General features: G+C 36.7%; 1 protein-coding gene across 2 annotated transcripts in view; it reads left to right on the forward strand.

The window, feature by feature from the left end:
* Nucleotides 1-1,012: 1,012 nt before the first annotated feature.
* Dennd6a (DENN domain containing 6A) overlaps nucleotides 1,013-20,834 on the forward strand; it is a 70,665-nt gene continuing 50,843 nt past the window's right edge. The window contains exons 1-5 of one of the 2 annotated variants that reach the window (XM_047531520.1): nucleotides 1,013-1,319; nucleotides 13,590-13,628; nucleotides 13,717-13,759; nucleotides 19,582-19,694; nucleotides 20,268-20,348. In XM_047531520.1, the coding sequence (XP_047387476.1) occupies nucleotides 1,083-1,319; nucleotides 13,590-13,628; nucleotides 13,717-13,759; nucleotides 19,582-19,694; nucleotides 20,268-20,348 (513 nt within the window). In that variant the 5' untranslated portion in view covers nucleotides 1,013-1,082. The remainder of the gene's footprint in view (nucleotides 1,320-13,589; nucleotides 13,629-13,716; nucleotides 13,760-19,581; nucleotides 19,695-20,267; nucleotides 20,349-20,834) is intronic. The other variant, XM_047531519.1, reaches the window with a different exon arrangement.

Raw genomic sequence — 20,834 nt, forward strand, 5'->3', positions numbered from 1 at the left:
TTTCACTATCCTGTTTATTGCCAGCATAGTAAGTGCTGAATAAATCCTAGTCAGTAGTATCATGCTATAGCAATAATCAGTAACAATGCAACAGAACAAGTGCCTCCAGGGAGTAGCCTAGTGCTGATCTCCAAAAATACAAAGAAGCCTGAGACTAGCACTCGTCCCCATCCATGGACAGCATGATTCACAAGTTGCTGGGAAAGTCTTTAAACTGTAGGGCAAGAAAGGTGCGAGAGGCCTCAGTGGAGAAATTGTAGGCCAAGACCTCAGTGGAGAGGGAACAGCTGAGGGAAGGTACAGCTCTCTCAATCAGCAGACTGCCTTACCCAAGTGAACAGTAAGCAGTCATTGGAGTTGTCATACTTGTTGGGTCAGACATGTAACCTCTCAAACCCTGAATTTCCTTATCTGTAAAGAGAAATAAATAATGCCTACCAACTTATGATGATGTGAGGATTCAAAAGTAATATGTGGCTAGGCGCAGTGCCTAGGTATGTAATCCCACTACTGGGGAGGCTAAGGCAGGAGGATCCTTAGTGAAGCCTTATCTCAAAATAAAAAATAAAAAGAGCTGGGGATGTAGTTCAGTGTTTGTGAGTGCAAGTGGGTTCAATCCTCAGTAAGGGGGCGGGTAAGTAATATGTGTAAATATTTGTATTGGAACTTGTCATATCAACTGGCACACAGAGTTTAATAAATGTTTGCCATTGTTAACACCATTTAAATAATTAATAGTACCTTACTGTAATTATCAAGGCTGTCATTCCAAGAATAATTCATTGATGGTCGTTGGACCGAGAACGAGGGTGGCAAAGATTCACAAGCCATGGTTTCACTCTTAAGGAGCTTTAAGACGAGGCCAGAGTCCAAGAGAGGCAGCAAAGCGACATCTCCAAGTCCGCGCTGGCTCTGGAAGACCCACGCGGAACTGGGCTCCCAGGGTCACGTGGCCTGTGGCCCCGCCCCCACCAAGCGGGTCCCAGGCGGCTGCAGTAGCGGCCGCTGCGCGTGCGCTGAGCAGAGCGCGCTCTGCGGCGCCGTCCGCGGTGGAGGCGGCGCGAACAGCAAAGGGGCGGCGGATGGCTCTGCGGGGCCCTGCTGGATTGGGGCCCGGCTCCCGCGGGCCGTTGGACGAGGCTGTGGCGGCGGCCGAGGGGTGCGAGGCGCCGGCCCTTGTGGCGGCGGGAGCCACGCTGGAGGACGATGAAGAGGACGATGGCCGCGGCCGGGGCCTGCTGCGCTGGGACGGTTTCTCGGCATGGCTGCACTGCGTGTGTGTGGTGGGCTTCGACCTGGAGCTGGGCCAGGCGGTGGAGGTGAGGCCCGGCCGCACCCTGTCTCCACGCTTCGCCCCCGCGCCGGCGCGGCTGGCTCCTGCAGAGCCTATGGCCTGCGGGCTGGCCGGCCAGGACCACAGCTGCCGCTCATCCGGGCGTGGCCCGCAGCCCCTCCTCGGGTTGGACCGGGCTGCGGTCCATCTGCCGTTCTTGGGGGAGGATCTTGGGCTGTAGCTAGGGTTGAAACGTGCGCTATAGGCCCCTCCTAAATGCTTGTCTTAGAAAACAGCAACAACAAAACCAAGTAAAAAAGTCACAGGAGTAACTGAAAGGGTTAGCAACTCCTAGAGAAGGCTGCAGTCAGGATGTTTGAGACTTGCATGAGGAAGAAACAATACTTCTGATGTGTGGTGAACTATAATAGCTAAACTTGAACAACCAAATTTTTAGGCTTATAGATTGTTTTAGTCAGTTTCAGTAACTCTTAGTGCATTTCAGTCGGCCTGAGCCGAAATGCTTATCTCAGCATGCATTTTATTCTTTTCCTTCTTTTACTCATTTCTGTTATTTCTTAATACTGCTTCTGGAATAGTTGGCCTGAGGAGTGATGTCAGGATGAATAGAGGGAAAATAATTTGCTTGTAAATTTAAAATTTTCTGTCTTCATGTCACCTTATTGAAAGACCATCAAATCTCAGTCATTTTTGATAGTGCTTAGGGTCTTTTTTTTGTACCAAACGATTGCTTGTCTTTCTGCCCCTCCCAAAAAAAGTTATCGGGAAGAATTTTTTTGTTGTTTTCTTTCTTTTGGTGGTAATGACGGTTTTTAATATCACTGTGACTTTGGTGAGCTAAATGGACTGAGAAAATTGGCCAGGGAGGTTGTTCTTAATGCAAAACTACTGCTTTTGTGTGTAATCTGTCTTTTTGATGTTTTATCGTTACACAGTTCAATAAACATTGAGTTTTTGCTAAGATCTAGGCAATATGCTAGTTATTGAACAACAAATATAATGATATACTTTAACTTGTAGATTGAGAAAATTCAAGAATTAATTCAGGACCAGACACAGTGGCATTCAGTAAATACTTATTGACAGAATGAGTGAATATATGAGCAAGACATTGGTAATGCTGTGTTATGTTTACATTGACATGTTAACCTGAAGTTATAGGTATAGTAAAATAGAATTAAACTGGAAAGCATAGAATTGTGTGGTTGTAGTTCATTGCATTTTTAAATAGCTAAAAGTGATCCTTTTGGATTCTCATCATTTGGGACATTCTTTGCAACATGAGTATGATTTTGCTTTTTTTTATTTAATGAAATAAACAAAATGCTTATCAGAGTTGAGGTTCTGCAAAAATGTGAATTATTAAAGAATTTATTTTTAATTTAATTTCCCCAAACTGTACAAGGTTTCTTTTAGGTCAGTAGTTCTTAACTTCTTTTGTGTCCTGGATCTTTAAAAAAAAAAAAAAAAATGATGAATACCATGAACTCTCCATTACAAAATGTCTTTTTAAGACAAAATTATGTATATGCTTCTATGGACTGTTTGAATTTATTCATGAACCTTCTATTCCATTGACCCCAGATTAAGTATCAACTGATTTTAGAAGGTATAAGATGAGGGTGGGAAAGATTTCCTAATAAAGTATCCAAAGAAAGATTAGCACATTAAATGAGATACAACACAATTTTACTTTGTTTATAAGAGAGAAATGTGGAATATTGTATCTTGTCCCTTTTAAAATGAAAATGGATGGACGCCTTGGTGCATGTCTGTAATCCCAGTGACCTGGGATGCTTGAGACCATCCTCAGCAACTTAGTGAGGACCTAAGCAGTTTAACAAGACCCTGTCTCAAAGAGTACTGGGGATGTAGCTCAGTGTTAAAGGGCCTCTGGTTTCAATCCCCAGTACTGACCCCCCCCCAAAAAAAAAAAAAAAAAAAAAACACCCAAACAAATGAACACAAATTAGTAACTAGTATAAAAACTAGTTTAAAAAATGTTTCACTTTTGTATTAAAGCCATATCCATGTTGAAAATGGATAAAAGGGGTGACTGTAATGAAATTTAAAAGTATAGATTTGTGTTGGAAAAGTGACATAGAGTAGCTACAGCCCCACATTCTATAATGTATAACCAAGAAGAAGATTGATTAAAGAACAGATGTAAACAAAATTTGGAAAGTAATATCTTGGAACCCACCTGTGTTATCATAATCATTGAATATTGGCCTGAGAGAGACTGAGGTGACTAATTTGTCCTGACAGCATATACTGGTAGATTTCTTAAACAACTGTATAAACAGTGCCACTTAACCGAGCTTAAATCCCTACTAAAATGGTAGGGAATAGTGCTCAAGAACCTATTCTCTAGAGCTGGGCCAAGATCTATATGGCTTTGGGCAAGTTACTTAGCTTTTCTGAGCCTCACAATTCCTCCTTTTTATAATAGGATAACAGTAAAATTGGGCCTGTATGTGTGTATTTGGTTGTGGACAACAGAAACTGTAAGGCAGTTCAAACAGAAAAGGGGAACTTGGAGTAAAGAACACAAGTGTTATAAGCTATTAAAGTGGAGCTTCAGAAAATGACTAGAGCCCAGAGCCAGGAAAAAAAAAAAAAAAAAAAATTCCTGTTCTTTTTTTCTCTTTTGTGGGTCTTTTTCATGCTTCATGCTTCCCACAGACTGACTTCTCTCTTTATGGTGGGGAAATTGCTCTTTTTACCTACATAATTGAAGAGAGTGAGTCTTTTATGCTTGGAATCTTCCAAACATGAGAGGAAGGTACTCAGGCATGGTTTGGAGCAGGTTTCCACTCAGATAAGATTGGCTGAAGACCTGTCTGGGTGGCAGAGTGGTTCACCTTGCATTAAATGTCTGTGGAAGTGCTGATGTTATAGCCCATGTCATAGGGTGCTTGCCTAGCCTGTGCAGCACCGCAGGATTGGGAAAAAAGAAAAAAAAAAAAAAAAAAAGTCTGTGGAAGGCCCTGTCCTAGGTAAGGGAGATGTTTGTTTTTTTTTTTTTTTTTTGGGGTGCTGGGGATCGAACCCAGGGCCTTATGCTTGCAAGGCAAGCACTCTACCAACTGAGCTATCTCCCCAGCCCCCGGTAAGGGAGATGTTAAGGAGATCTTTTAAGGTGAGAAAAGACTGAAAACTGTTGACTATAGGAGATGTACTTGCCTTTTCCCCTGCAGTGGTAGCATCTCAAAATCCTTGTCCTCTGAAATAAGGTTTGAAATTTCCTAGGTTTTATAGACTGTCACTTCTAGCTTTGAAATTATCTAATTATAGTAAGGGCCGAATTATCTGAATCCGGAACTGTCTAGTTTATTAAAGAATGTATTTTTTTTTCCTTGAATGAGAATAACATGCTCATTGTTGAAAACTTGACCAAAAAAGAAAATCATAAATACTGGAAAATTTTCCTCTTAATCCCATTACTAAGAAGAAACTTCTATTAATATTTGGCATTTATGTTAATGCTTTTTTCTCTTTATAAAATTTTACACTCGTCAAGGATTAATTTGATTGGTAGGGACAAAAATCTCAAATATATTTAAAAGTGAAGGGAGATTGTGAAACTTCTAGGCAGTCTCAGAACCCAAGTGCAGGAAGCAAGGATGAACCTCTTTGGATTTTGAAAGTTCTAGGCTTTTCCTGTGTCTCTAGAGCTATATGGTCTATTGTCTCTGCTCCTCTTTGAATGTCTGTACCATATTCCATCCTGAGGCCAGTTTTCTCTGTAAGAGCCTCAGTAGCTACTCCCTTATAACTTACACCTGACTTTGGGTACTTTGGTATTAATTTTTAGCCAAAATCTATACTTTACTTTTGGAATCAGGATATGACATAATGCAAATACTAGAATATCCAGCTGACTCAGCAGAGGTCAGTACCCCCTTTTGTTCAGTCAATTGTGGTCAGGAGACAGGGTTTTAGTAGCAATAGTGGCTACCTAGGCTTACCTCTGCAGTAGGAGGAGGGGACACTTTCAGTGTATGGGTTGGGCAGCAGTCCTCCAAACATATATACTTGATAAACGTTTTCATAAACAATTTGCTGGATCATTAGAGACTCTTCATCGACTTTTAATATTTAGTTATTATTATTTACACAATGTAGGGGGTTATTTGCTTGCTACATCCACAGGTTGGAGATGTTCACCATCTTTCAGGTTCTTTATGTTTTAGGAATTTATGGCACTTCACAGTAGGTTGATGTTTCCATAATTTGAGATTGCTGCCTGACCCATCCTGGTCCTTAGATTTTGTAAGAATTAAGACATCATTGGGATGGCTCTTTCTCTTGAAGGCTATGACTTATCAACTTCTTGGATCAAATTTCAACCTAGTGAAAAGAGCCCAAGTTTTGGGATTTGAACATTTTCTAGTTGTTCGATATTAGCCAGTTTCTTCAGCTCTCTCTCATTTTTCTTATTTATAAGAAAATAATATGCTGAGAGTATTGTTGAAGATAAAGAAATAATGCATGTAAGAACTGATGACTATCGTTGAATGCCTGCTCAATTTGTTAGTCTATTTTATAGTTGAATAATCAGTGTGAAACTCTCTCTTGGCTATTTACCCACTCCCATTATTTTGCCTTCAAATAATTTTTAAATTTCTTTTTTTTTTTTTTGTTTGCAGTGCTGAGGATTTGAACCCAGGGCCTTGTGCTTGCGAGGCAAACACTCTACCAACCCAGCTATATCCCCAGCCCAGTTTTTAAATTTTTAAAAAATTTCTTTTTAGTTATAAATGATAGTAGAATCTATTTTGATATACAAGCATGGTCAAATGATTTTTATTTCAAGATACACAATTTTGCATGTATGTCATCAATATTAAAAGCCTTTCCTGGAACCAAGTTTATTAGATTTCATTTTGCTGAGAATTTGTGATATAGCTTATCTATATGTACATACAGTTTGCAGTCTACTTCTTGTTGAAAAGAATTTTAGACCACTTAAATTATCCATAATAAAACAGGATAGTGTATAATCAAAATTTATTTATAGATTTTATTCTGATTTTTGGTCTTTCCCTTCCTTTTTTTTTTTTTGACTACTGTACGGGGAATTGAACCCAGGGTCTCATGCATGCCAGGCAAGCACTCTACCACTATGTTATATCCCTTGCCCTGTTGTTTTTTTTTTTTTTTTTTTCCTGTTTTTTTTCCCCCCCTTTTTCTCCTTTGGTGTTGGGGATTGAACCAGGGTCTCTTGTATGCAAAACACATACTCTACCTCTGGACTACACCCCCAGTCTCTAAAGATAAATACTTTTCAATATTTTGGGTCATAAAATAGCCTTGTATATAGATGGAGTGTTCCAGCTTTGGCCTGTAGTAAAGAGAAACTTATGTCATATTTGAAAGAGCAGCTAGCAGAATTGACTCTCCCTCTCCTACTTTTTTGAATCACTGCCTGTTCCTCCCTTATCCCCTAACAAGGTGGAGCCTGGAGTGTCTCCACATTTTTTATCTTAGCAATGTTTCTTTTGAGTCTTTTTCTTTTTTTCCAAATGACTTAGATTTAATCATCAAAAGCAAACTAAATTAAAGCTTACAATAGAGAAGAATTACATATCAGTGCTTTGTTTATTCTTTTGAAGAGGATAAAGGCCATCATGTGTTTCTTTCCCTCTTAATCTGAGTGACCATCTATTTGATCCTCAGCAAGTTTACTGTTTTAATTGAAATGGGTATGTTGCTATCGTGTCTCACTGAGTCCTCTATTCAGCAGATATTTATTGGGAAACTGCCATATACCTAATATAGGTGTGTTCTAGAGATGTAGCCTTGATCATTGCCCACTTCATGGAGTTTTATATCATCAGGAAAATTGGACCTTTATGGTAGGAGATTGCCTCAGTCTCCCCAGTAGCTGGAATTATAGATGTGTGCCACTGCACCAGGCCTGGACCTTTATTTTATTCACTCATTTATATGCAGTGCTGAGAATCGAACCCAGTGCCTTACACATGTTAGGAAAGTGCTCTAATAACCTTTAAATTTCCTCACAGCCTCATAATGCTTCATAAGTAGCATGATATAATTCTTTGATTTGGAAGATAAAGCCTCGTGTGACCTCCTGAGCCACTTACACCCCCCAGATTTTACAAAGGCTTCTTTGGTCTTAATAACCAATGATTCTGTTATGAAATTATATAATCCCAGCTTGGAGATTATCTGAGACATCCTCTTTTCCAGTTAACATTTACACAAATGCTTTATGCCTTTTCTATTTACTGTAAGAGTGAATGATGTGAAACATGGACAAATTGCATCTAAATTTTACCCTGTTTTGAGAGAAGTTCTTTCTTAAGTATTCTTTTCATTTTTTTTTTTTTTTTTTTTTTTTTTTTTTTTGGTGATGGTCCTGAGGATTGAACCCAGGGCCTTGTGCTTGCAAGGCAAGCACTCTACCAGCTGAGCTACATCCCCAGCCCTCATTCCATGTTTGAAGTGATTAGTTTTCCAGTAGTATAGCTTAGCTTAGATCTTTAGTGAGCTGGAGTCTGAGGCCCAGCCTGTTTTGGTAATGTAATGTCAGGACATTTTTCCACTTAAAAAAAAATTATTTAAAAAAATATATAAATATACATATATTTAATATTATATATATTTTTTAGTTGATGAACCTTTATTTTGGGGGGGGTGTTATTGGGGATTGAATTCAGGGGCACTCAACCACTGAGCCACATCCCCAGCCCTATTTTGTGTTTTTCTAGAGACAGGGTCTCACTGAGTTGCTTAGTGCCTCGCTTTTGCTGAGGCTGGCTTTGAACTCTCCATCCTTCTGCCTCAGTCTCCCCAGTAGCTGGAATTATAGATGTGTGCCACCGCACCAGGCCTGGACCTTTATTTTATTCACTCATTTATATGCAGTGCTGAGAATCGAACCCAGTGCCTTACACATGTTAGGAAAGTGCTCTACAACTGAGCCACAACCCCAGCCCCATTTTTCCTCTTTAAAAAAATAAATAAACAAACTTTTCTATTGAACTATAACAGAGAAAAACACACAAATCCTAAGTCTGTAATTTGGTGAATTTTCATAAAGCTAGAGTACCCATATAACTACCATGTAGATCAAGAAACAGTATTAACTACTGTCTCCCAAATTTCCCTTATGTTCTCTTTCAGTCATGATCACTCACTTCCCCCTCCCCAAGGGTAACCATTATCCTTATCTAGTTTTTTGTTTAAAATACTTCTTAAATTGTTGATGGACCTTTATTTTATTTATTTATATATATGTGATGCTGAGATTTGAACCCAGTGCCTCCCTCATGCTAGGGTAAGCAACTCTGCCACTGAGCTACAACTCCAACCCCTCCTTATCTAGTTTTATGCTAGAATTAGGCGAACAAATGGATTTCAGTATTTCTATACTGCATAGTTAACTTGATATTATAGGACATTCAAGCACACTTTTCTCTTTTTATGTTCTTTCTTTTTTTGGTACTAGGAATTGAACCCAGGAGTGCTTTTCCTCTGAGTTACATCCCCAACCCTTTTAATTTTTATTTATTTATTTTTTAACGACTGCATTTTGATTCATTGTACACCAATGGGGTACATAATTTCATTTCTATGGTTGTACATGTGGAATTTTTTTTTTTTTTTGTAGACAGTCTCACTAAGTTGCTGAGGCTGGCCTTGAACTTGAGATCTTTCTTCCTCAATCTCCTGAGTCACTGGGATTACAGGTGTGCACCACTGCTGGTCTAGTTTATTTGAAGTATATCCCTATTATTCATTTAATGAATTCCTGCCTAACTGTAGAGTCCTTTATAAGTAATAAAGGATCAATTTTAGTGTGTCATTAAATTTTTGATGGGTACCTATTTTAAGATGCACTGAGGCTGTTTGGATAGGCTGTAATAATTTATTTAGCACCAGTCATGTACACAGAATTCTATTAGTCTGTTTTCTGATACTGTAACAAAATATCTGACACTGGGTTGATGTAGCCTACAGTTTGGTAGGTTCAACAACATGACATTGGTGTCTGCTCAATCTTGTGAGGGTTTTCTAGCTGTATGACAAGGGGTAGATGGCATCATGGTAGAAGCACATATAAGGGCAGATCACATAGTAAGATAAAAAGCGAGTGACCATAGTGAGATCAGGGAGCCATTCTGCTCATTTTTTGTTTGTTTGATTGCAGTGCTGGGACTTAAACCAGGATGTTACACATACTAGGCTAGTGCTGTATCACTGAACTACATTTCTAACCCTAGGCTGCTCTTTTTATAACAACCTCCTCTCCAAGGAACTAATCTGCTCCTGGAGACCAGCATTAATCTCTTCTCAGGGTAGGGCTCCCATGACCTAATTACCCTACCTCTGATATTTTCCACCACCTTAACACCCTCACACTGGGACCTAGTTTCCTGCACATGAACCTTTAGTGGACACACTCAAACTATATCCAAACCATAGTCAATTCTATTAGGTATCTTTTTAAAGAAAGATAGATGTTGGGCTAGGGTAGTTGAGGCCCTGGTTTTGATCCCCAGCACTAAAGAGAGAGAGAGAGAGATTGATCTTATATTGTGTTTCATATGACTGGGAAGTCCAGGAACAAGGTGTCAGTCAATTCTGTTTCTGCTAAGACCCCTCTTTAGACAGCCATCTTCTATGTCCTTACATGGTGGAATAAAAAGAGATCTTTCTCATATTTCTTATTATAAGGGCCCTAACCTTATATAGTCTGTGTTCTCCTTATATAGTCTGTGTTCTCATGTCCTAATTACCTCTAAGAGGCGGCATTTCCAGGTTTCATCACAATGGGGATCAGGGCTTTCAATATCAGAATTTTGGGGAGACAATTCAGTATATAGTGCCATCCAAATGGACTAGACATTTCAGAATTTGAATCCAAATGTATCCCCAGATTGCCTGAGAAAAATCTAATCTTAAACTATTTTTATTCTCAGTTTAGAACCACAATTTTATGCCACCTCAGAGGGGAATTCTTTGTGAGGTTCTTTTTAGGGGATTGGAAGAATATATTTCTCAGAAGAAAACAGTAACTATTTATCAAGGCATTTATGTTGGGGGAGAATTTCCTATTGATTTCTGAACGGTATTTTTAAAAAATTAACCTCAAGAAGATATTCTAGGACTGGATGTATGGCTTAGTGTTAGGGAGCTTACCTAGTATATGAGGCCCTGGGTTGGATCCATAGCACTTGGGAAATGCAGGAAGAAGATATTTTATAAAGCTATATTTATTTTAGAATCAGAGAAATGATTCTAAGATTGCTAAAGGAATTTGAGAGCGGGGGTTGTGGCTCAGTGGTACAGTGCTTGCCTAGCAAGTGTGAGGTACTGGGTTTGATCCTCAGCATAACATTAAAAAAAAAATAAATATATGTATTGTGCCCATCTACAACTAAAAAAAATTTTAAAAAGAACTTGATGTTAAATCAGGCACAATGGCACATACCTGTAATCCCAGCAACTCAAGTGGGTGAGGCAGGAGGACTGCAAGTTTGAGGCCAGCCTTAGCAACTTAGACCCTGTCTCAAAATAAAAAATAAAAAGGGCTGGAGCTGTGGCTCACTGGTGAAGTGCCCCTGGGCACTTGTTGTTATATTAGTGGGTTATGACAGAAAGTCTTTTCCTTTTAAGAGTCATTTAGTGTGGGAATGGTTAAATGAGATGTGTTAGACTGTTTTATTGTGATGCATAACTGTTTTTGACAAAAATGACTGAATAGTTCCGCACTTACATAGTTAGAAATTAAGAATGGCATAGGAGTTTATGAAGGATACAATTAACCCTTAGCAAATGTCTCTATTAGGGACCCAGAAGGACTACAGCCAAAAGGGAAAAGAATCAGACTGCCCCTAAATGCCCATCCAAGGCAAAGAACATTTAAAGTCTAGAAAATTAAAGCCTAACAGTACCTTTTGCCCTCAAGGAAAGAAGTCAACCATGCTTCTTTCTGTTAAAAGTGATAAAAACTTAGCTCGAACTGACATAAGAAAATAGAATTTATTCATATTATTGTAAAGACCCTAGGCATGCCTGAACCAAAGGATAGTATTTGGTTTGTCTTCATCTTTCTGCTCTTTCACTGTAGAGGTCTAATTAAAATGATATAAAATATCATTATTAAATATAATATGTGAATAGCAGGTGGAAATAGTTATTGAGAGAGAAAAATAACAGAGCAACACACATCAATGGCAAATATTTCCAGCTCCCTGCTCTGCACATGGGTTTGAACCATGATGTGCTTTCCCACTGAGCTATATCTTTAGACATTTTTATTTTTATTTAGAGTCAGGGTCTTGTCAGGTTGCTGAGGCTAAGCTTGAACTTGTGATCCTCTTGCCTCAGCCTCCCAAGTAACTAGGATTACAGGCAGGTGCTACTGTGCCTACCAGAAAGTTTTAATTATTTTAAAAAAATTTTTGTTTTGTGGTACTGCTGTTTTGTGGTACTGCTATTTTGTGGTACCTGTGGCCTTGTACAAACTAGACAAGCACTCTACCACTGAGCTCAACCTTCAGCCTCAATTGGAAAACAGAATTTTTGTTTGGAGCAAATAGTGTTGGGAACATTTGCAATTTGAAGGAAAAAAAGAGCCCCAGTTTGAGATATTGCTCAGAATTAAATAAGAAAAAGCCCACAAAATATTAGAAAAAATATGCTAATATTAAATTCATAGTTTTCCAAATTTCAATTCCCTATTGTATTATTTGTACTACTATTTAATATTTTTCTTTAACTGGACTCTTCATCCCTGCTTCTTTTATTTTGCTATGCCTTACACATTTGTATCTAGGCTATCTTGATTTTTTTGAGGGTTAGTTTTTTTTTTCTCAGTACACTTAAAATACACGTAACTATTAAAATTTTTAAATTTAATTGATTATTTAGAAAGCAAGAATTTTACTGATAAAAGATGAAGGAAGGACTTTATAAGAGTAAGAATAATAGTAAATCATAAGTATGAAGTCTATAGATTTTGACTGCAAATGAATTTAAAGTTTCTTTCCACCAAATAACCAGAACTGAACTACAGACTGTTTACTGGGAATTGAAAAGTTTCCAACTTCTGAGTCATTGCCTGTTTTCAGGGAAGAATAAATTTTATATTTATGTTTGTATCGTGGGCCTAACATTGAACCTCAGATTGCTCCTTAGCACCAAACCTCTAGTGTCCTGTTTGAAAAATCACTGACTTGTGAAAATTGATAACATGAGGAAGAGTCATTACTGACAGTGCCAAAATATGCCTTCTGTACTGTAGGAATGTATAGGGCAGTCAACTAGTCAAGAAGTATTGAGTACCCATTTTTTGTCACTTTGATAAGTTTATTGCTCATCCACTGAGAAGATCAGGATGGTCATAATATGACAGTGGATTGGTCTATAGAACAGATGCCATTTGGGTCTGGCATTGGATACTGTTTGTTCTGGCAGTAGCTGCTCTTCCTTAGTCCTGCTTCTTTTACAGGGCCTAAGAGGCAGGAGTTCTCAAAAGGTGCTGTGATCTCTGAAGGTACTAAACTAACCAGTCTAGGGAAATGTGTAATGATTATTTAAGGGAATTGAGGGGAATTAGGGTAGGGTTTATGGTGGAAGAAGGTCTTTTAAGGTTTTTTAAACTACAGGTAATTGTTTTTTTCTTTTAATTTTTCTCTTAATATGTAATTAATGATGTATATTACTTCTTGTAATCAATCAGAAATTATTTCTTAAAAGTTGATCCCCGTAGAAAGATAGGTTAGGTTTCCTTCCTTACAGGGTACATTGCCAAAGCCATCCTTGAACCTGGGATCCTCCTGCTTCAGCCTCCCAAGTTACTGGGATTACTATTGTGAGCCATTGTGCCTGTCATAGATTTTTTTTCTTTTTTCTTCTCTCCCTGTTTTATTGTGTTTCCTTTTCTTCTGCCTTTCCTTTTTTTTTTTTTTTTTCTTCTCTCTGACTTTCCTTTTCTTCCTTTCATTCTTTATTCTCTTTTTCTTTTTTTGGATGAATCCAGGGCTCTCTGTCACTGAGCTATTGAGTTATATACTCAGCACTTTTTATTTTATGTTTTTTAAATTTTGGAACAGGATCTCTCAAAGTTTGCCAGGCTGGCCTTGAACTCCTGACTCAAGTGATCCTCCTCCCTCAGCCTCCTGAGTAGCTGGGACTGCATGTGTGTGCCACCGCACCTAGCTCTCAAGTATTTCCTACAGCTCTTTGACCATAGTCAACTAGAATTTAAGAAGTACCCTTTAATGTTTATGTCTAACAAAATTTAATTATTTTCTTCCAGGTAATTTATCCTCAACATTCCAAACTTACTGATAAAGAAGTAAGTAGAAATATTGCTCTGTATAGTCTACTGTTAGATTTCTGTTTGTTTTATAGTCAGCATATATAGCTTTTGTTTTCTTTTTCAGAAAACCAATATTTGCTATTTGTCTTTTCCAGATTCAAATTCAGGTAACTATTTTTCATATGGTGTTCTATTGAATTATATACTAAGAATATTGGTTATACTCAATCTATGAAAGTTAATTGAAATAGCATATTAGTATGAAAACTCAATTTCAGCCTAACAAATCAGTGATTTTGATAACTGGTTTAATGATGTCTAATCATGTCTTTGTTAGTATTAGTTGTTTCATTTCTTAAAGTAACTGTTACAATGTGCTGAGGTAATAATACATCAGGGAACAATAAACTGTTAAAATAGTGAGATTGAAAATTAACAACATTGGTGTGATTGGAGACTTAGAGTATGTAGTTTACTTTGAGTTCAGCATTTAGGAGCTTGCTAGTAACTGTAAAAACAGTGAGTTAAAGAAAACAACAAGGAAAATCCAGTTATGAAACATGGCAATCATTTATTTTTATATGGATTAATGTATCATGTCAAGCTCTTGAAATAGTATTTGGTGTATTTGCTTATTATTGTGCGTGGTTTTGCTACTTTCTTTCAAAGTCTCCCTTTGTGTGGTCCTAATTGTTGACATCTTTCAGGTTACCTGCTGTATTTTACTTTCAAAACAACTTTTTAGGTTTACAGTGACCAGAACATTCTACTTTCTCAGGCCACACACAGCTAGAACGCTATAAAGCAGAGTCACTCCTCTTCCCTTTCCTTTTGTGGTTACTTCTAATATCCTGTTAATTTAGTTCAGTAAATCTGATTTGGGAGATTTAACACTTAAATTTTTTAAGCATTTTTCTCCTTTCTGTATAAATTCTTCTATAGGTTTTTCCCCTATACATTTAGAACTTGCAACCTTAGTGAAATATGTGGAAGAAAAGTGATAGATATTTCAGTAAAATAGATATTTATTTGCCTTTGAGAGAGTATAGTAGGTCTTTTGTTCTGACCTGTAATTATTAGAATTTTTAGTAATTTTTGCATATTAATGAAATAATGACATAGAGGTCTTCTAAGATTTATCCTTAAGTCAACATTTTCCTTATAAAATCTACACATATAGTTCTGCCTGTAGTGAGTGCTGGACTGAATTTCTAGGATTCCCAACTAAGTTGTATGGTTTACAGGATGAATTAAGTTTCTGAGACTGGAATCCAGCAGATTGTGTTACATTCTTCTCTTTCAGACCACAGCTGGTTTTCACAGCTCTCTTTTTTCATATTTATACATGAGGATGAAGGGGATCAGAGACCCCCCCTCTTCCCATGCAGTGTGGTCTTTAGATTATTTCGAGCTGAAGGCAGTTGGGAAATAGCAGATGCAAAAAGATCCTTCTCCCCTCTCATTGTGTGCCTAAAAGAAGGACACAAATTTATTTGTTTCCCTTGCCCCTTTCTCATACTGGGAAGGGTAGAAGGATTCTGAATCACTGTAGACTTTTATCTCAGCTGGGCATGGTTGCAAATTCTCATAATCCTAGGTAGTTGGGAGGCTGAGTCAGGAGGATCACAAGTTGGAGGCCAGCCTGGGCAATTTAGCAAAACCCTGTCTCAGAATAAACTGAAAAACAGGGCTGGAGATGTTGCTCAGTGGTAGAATGCTTGTCTAGCATGTGCAAGGCTCTGGGTTCAATCCCCAGTACTGCAAAAAATAAATAGTAAATAAAAATAAAATAAAGAAAAAAGAAAAAGACTCTTTTCTCTTCCTTGAAGAATGGTACAGGCCTTACTAAAATAACCTTATCTTCCATTAGTTTTTTTTTTTTTTTTTTCACATGTATTTACTATTCTGTAATTTACTGTCCCTAGAAGCCAAGCCCCAAGTCTCATCATTTCTCTGCGGTTTATCCCCTTTGCGTATATTACATATTTTAGCAGCTCTATCTACCAAGTGTTCATGTGCATGTGAAATAAAATCTTTTCTTGTGTTAATCTGTTTTGGTCAATTTAATACACAGGTTCTAGCTACTAAACCCAAGAAAGTGGAGGAGAAACCTCCCCTCACCCCCAGTAATCATAGAAGTTAGCTCTTACTTTGGTGTTTGAGTAGCCGTTTCAATATCTAGTTTTATAGTTAGCCTCCACATGTATCATTTTCTTTTTGGAAGTTAAACACAAGTGTAGATCTATGTAAATCAAAAAATTTTTTTCAATATTTTAGGTATTTTAGGTACCCACAGTTTTTTCTGGTACTGGAAATTGAACCCACGAATACTTTACCATTGAGCTACATTCCCAGCCCTATCTATCTATCTATTTTCTATCTATCTATCTATCTATCTATCTATCTATCTATCTATCTTTTATATTTTGAGACAGGGTCTTGGTAAGTTGCTGAGGGTCTCAATAAATTGCTGAGGCTGGCCTTAAACTTAGGATTCTTCTACTTCAGCTTCCTGAGTCACTGGGATTATAAGCATGCACTACCATGTCTGACTCCATAGATGCTTTTTAATGCCTTTTTAAATAATCTGCACATCAAATGGTTCATTTTACCCAAAGTGTCATTGTTACAAGTGAAATTGATAAAGATTTTGAAAGCAGGCACCTTGCAATCTGAACTGATGAACATTAACTAGACAGTAGGAGACTATGTATTTTGTATGTATTTGAGATTATCAATCCCAGTTGTGATTTTTCAGTTTGTTTGTCTTCTGTGTCTATTAAATGGAAGCTGAAATTATGTGCCAACTTTGAAATGGATTTAATTTTTCCCAAAAAGCTTTTATAGTGCTATGGAAGGACACAGTGGAGCAGACTTTAAGAAAGAATCGTAAATCAAGGTTTGGTTTCTGTGGGTATGCAGAAGAAAAATTAAACAACATTTTAGAGTATATGAAAGCTATATAGATTAAGTGCTTTTGGAATTCTTAGTGGAATGGTGGGCCAGTCTCATACCCCGTCTTCTCTGTGACACACAAATGCACATATACTTTAAATCCTCATGACTTTAGAAAAAACTTTGGTTTGTTTTTAGGTTTCAGTTTCTTATTCCATTTGAGTGGCTTTTATATTTAGGAATGTAAGTTTAAATGTGTTTTCCCTCTGATACATACTTGTCAGATTTTTTTCTGCTTTGTTATTTATCATTCACCTCATTTGGATTTAGGTGTTCCTGAGCTATATTGAGTACCCAAGTACAGTAGGCATTATATTATATAACATGTCCAGAGAAAAGACTCAACGTTAGTAGAGAGAATTTGAAACATTAATGAATCTGAGGGAAAAATCAGTTCTTGCTCTGGATAGACATGACAGGCAGATAATATTTGCCTAGTAATTTCTTCTCTGTAAACAGCAGTGACATTATTACGTACTTTACACATCTATGTTGAAAGACCAGTTAGGGTTTTTAAAATGTCTAATCTGTTGTGAACCAATACTTTAGCAATTTAAATGAATTATTTAATAATAGATAATTATGTAATAATAATCTAATGAAACTAAATGAAAAACACAAAGAAATGCAAAATAAAAGTCTAAATTTATTATAGCAATGTCAGATTGCTATAAAGCTTGTCAAATGTTTATTCTCAACTTGCTTATTTATTTGGTCTTGGATAATTAATGAAAATTTGTTGACTGGCTTCGGTCCATCAGTTACACTTTGAGAATCTCTGATCTAAAGTACCATTTCTCAGCAATTCCAACTCAGCCATCGTAAGCACAGGGAGAGTGACTACAATAAAGCTGAGGGCCCAGGAATGGGGCTGGCTCTTGAAATTTTACCTTATTAGTCTTGCACATTCTAACCCACTCTGTAATTGTGTTGTGATAACGTAGAAATAATATTTTTAAGTTGTGTATTAACCTTCAGGTAAAATATTTAATCTTTTTTTTTCTCATATCTTGGGATTTTTTTTTTTTTTTTGTATAGGAAGATGCCCTCTGTTTACATTTGCTTTGTATTCTCAGTTTGAGTAGCAGATGGAAAGAAAACTTAGAGAATACTCTGTGCCTATGATAGTTTTAAAATGGGAGATCTCTTTCTGCCTTATCACCTGCTCATGCAGGAGGAGCCATGATCAAAAGAACTGGCTGGATTGCACAGTATGGCATGGAGACCAGTGATATCTGGAGCTCTGTGATCTGTGGGGTCTTTTTCAGAGGAACTTTTGTATTTGAATGAAGAAAAGTTTCAATTTTTGCTCCAATTGGTAGTGAAGTGAATTAAAAATTAATAGCTTTATTGAGATATAATTCACATAACCTAAATTTACCTGTATAAAGTTTACAATTCAGTGAATTTCAGTTGACTGTTTATCAAACCAGGGTTTTGTGCATGCTAGGCAAGTACTTTATCACTAAGCTATAGCTGCAGCCCCAAATAATTCAGTTTTTAGTATATTCACAGAAATGTGCAACTCTTGTCATAATCAACCTTAGAACAGTTCCATCACCCCATGGGTGGAGTATATTGAGCACATTTCACATTTATTACAGTGTTACTAGTTCTAAATATAGTAACTGGGAAAGTTTGAGTGACAAGTAACTTCATGTGGTTTTTTTTTTTTTAATAGGCTAATTTTTAGAGTATTCATAGTTTTTGAAATAATTAATACCTGACAGTTTGAAGTTAGCATTTAAAGAGTTTTGCTGAAATGATTAAAGTTTTAAAAATTCATTTTTAATTCAGATGGTTAAAGTAGTAAGTCATATTATTTGAACTCTTCCTGAGTCTTCTGTGTCTTTTTTAAAATACTGCTTGGGCTGAGAATGAGTTCAGTGGTAGGGTACTTGCCTGGTATATGTGAAGCCCTGAGTTCGATCAGTACTGGGTGAGATGTGTGTGGGTGGGGAAGAGATTTTATTGTGAAATATGAAACACATCCAAGATCAAGGAACAGAACTTGGCTAAAATTTCAGAAGCCTCTTTATACTACCTCCAACATTATTCCCCTTCATCCTTCAAATGTAACCACTATCCTAATTGTTATAAATTTCTTGCTTTTTTTTTTATACTTTTATCATCCAATCATGTACTTCTAATCGCTATAGTTTTATCTGCTTTAAATTTTTTTTTATATAGACGGATTTGAACAATATTCTTTTGTATTTGGCTTCTTTTGCTCAATAGCAACAGTTTCCAAAATTTTTTAATTACACGGAGGGGGAAATGGAACAGAAAAATTAAAGAAAAATTAAAGACTTTGGAGTTAAGACATGCTTTAACTGGGTGTGGTGGCATATGCATGTAATTTCAGCTGTGAGGGAGTCTGAAGCAGGAGCATCATGAATTCAGTCTTGTCTCAAAAAATAGAAAGGGCTGGGGATGTAGCTCAGTGGTAGAGCACACCTGGGTTTAATGCCAAATACCACCAAACGAGGAAAAAAAGGGAAAATAAGTACATTTACTTATGACTTTGCCTCTAACCAACAGAGATGGTTTAAGTTATCTTTTGAGGCATGTGACGTTTTTATTTTTTATTATTTTTAATTTTTAGTTTTCGATGGTCCTTTATTTATTTATTTATATGCAGTGCTGAGAATTGAACCAGTGCCTCACATATGCTAGGCAAGCACTGTACCATTGAGCTACAACCCCAGCCTGAGACACATGAAGTTTTAGGATCCCCTTTTTTAAAAAAACAAAAAACAAACAAAAAAAAAAAAACATGACAGAACTGGTTAAAATGATTCATACAAGGACTGGGGCTGTAGCTCATTGGTAGAGTGCTTGCCTAGCACTTGTGAGGCACTGGGTTCGGTCCTCAGCACCACATAAAAATAATAAAATAAAGGTATTACGTCCATCTACAACTAAAAATATTTTAAAAAATGGTTCATATGATTCCTTTAGCTCAAAAGTTGATGAAACTGGATAAATATTACACTATGCTATCCTTAATTTCTTTCATTTTTGTTTTTATTAGGTTGTCTTGGAGATACCCAGTTTTGTTTTAGATTTCGACAGTCTTCTGGGAGGAGGGTGTCACTGCATTGTCTCCTGGATCAATTTGACAAAGATTTACCAGTTTACTTAAAGGTTGGAAAAGTAGTCATAGAAAAATGTCCGTGTGAGAAGAAACTTAAGGTCTTATTACTATAGAACTGATTTATTTCATTACCTCTGATAGCTTTCAGAAATTTGCTTTTGCTTTATTAACTTTATTATATAGCTGAATTTAACTGAATCTAATTGATAAGAATTGAGCATGTGGGGCCAGGACTGTAGCTCAGTAGGCAGCTAGTGCTTGCCTAGCAAGTGTGAAGCAGTGGGTTTGATCCTTAGCACCACATAAAAATAAACAAATACAATAAAGGCATGCATCCATCTACAACTACCAAAACAATTTTAAAAAACAAAAACAAAAACAATTGAGCATGTGAATAAAAGAGACCTTATAAAATTACAAGTTATAATATGTTCTGGAAACATTATAATGCTCTTGGGAATTATAGAAGTAAATTAGAATCCTGAGGTAGTTTTCTGTCATTAATAATTATTTGTGTAAATGTGGGGATGGAGTGGTATGAGTAGTCTCGATTTGGGTTTATAAAGGAAGCTATCGTTAATGTTAAAGGACTGCTATTTATTTTTTGTTCACTTCTTTCTTAGAAAGATCCTGCTTATTTTTATGGATATGTGTATTTTCGGCAAGTTCGAGATAAAACCCTTAAAAGAGGCTACTTTCAGAAGGTAATTTTCATATACACTAGTAAAAAAATATTTCTGTACTGTGATTAGAAAAATAGAAATAAATACATTTAATGATCTTCAATTTTTTGATATTTTATCTTTAAACATACTGGAGTTTATACTTTATCTGTGTTTTTTAGATTATGGATACCTATCCCTAGATTTTTAACTGCTATTGAGTTTTGTTATCTTTGTGCTGGGCTTCTGAGTGTAAGTTTGTTAATATATGGAAGAGTCTACCTAATTTTGACATTTTAGAATATGGGAAAGAACAAACAGATTGTAATGTTGTTACAACTAATAAAAGCTTGTGTATCTTTTTTTTGAAGAGCCAGTAAGTAAATTTTAGCAACTTCTTAACCACCACTGTTTCTATTGTATACTTAGTCTTTTTCTTCCTTAAAAGAGAAAAAAACAATTCAGTTAATTAGCTGTTTAATCCCAGCTAGCAGGTTACATCTTTTCCATTTGTAATCAAAATTTGTC

Source organism: Sciurus carolinensis, chromosome 17 (assembly GCF_902686445.1).
Source record: "Sciurus carolinensis chromosome 17, mSciCar1.2, whole genome shotgun sequence".
Taxonomy (NCBI): domain Eukaryota; kingdom Metazoa; phylum Chordata; class Mammalia; order Rodentia; family Sciuridae; genus Sciurus; species Sciurus carolinensis.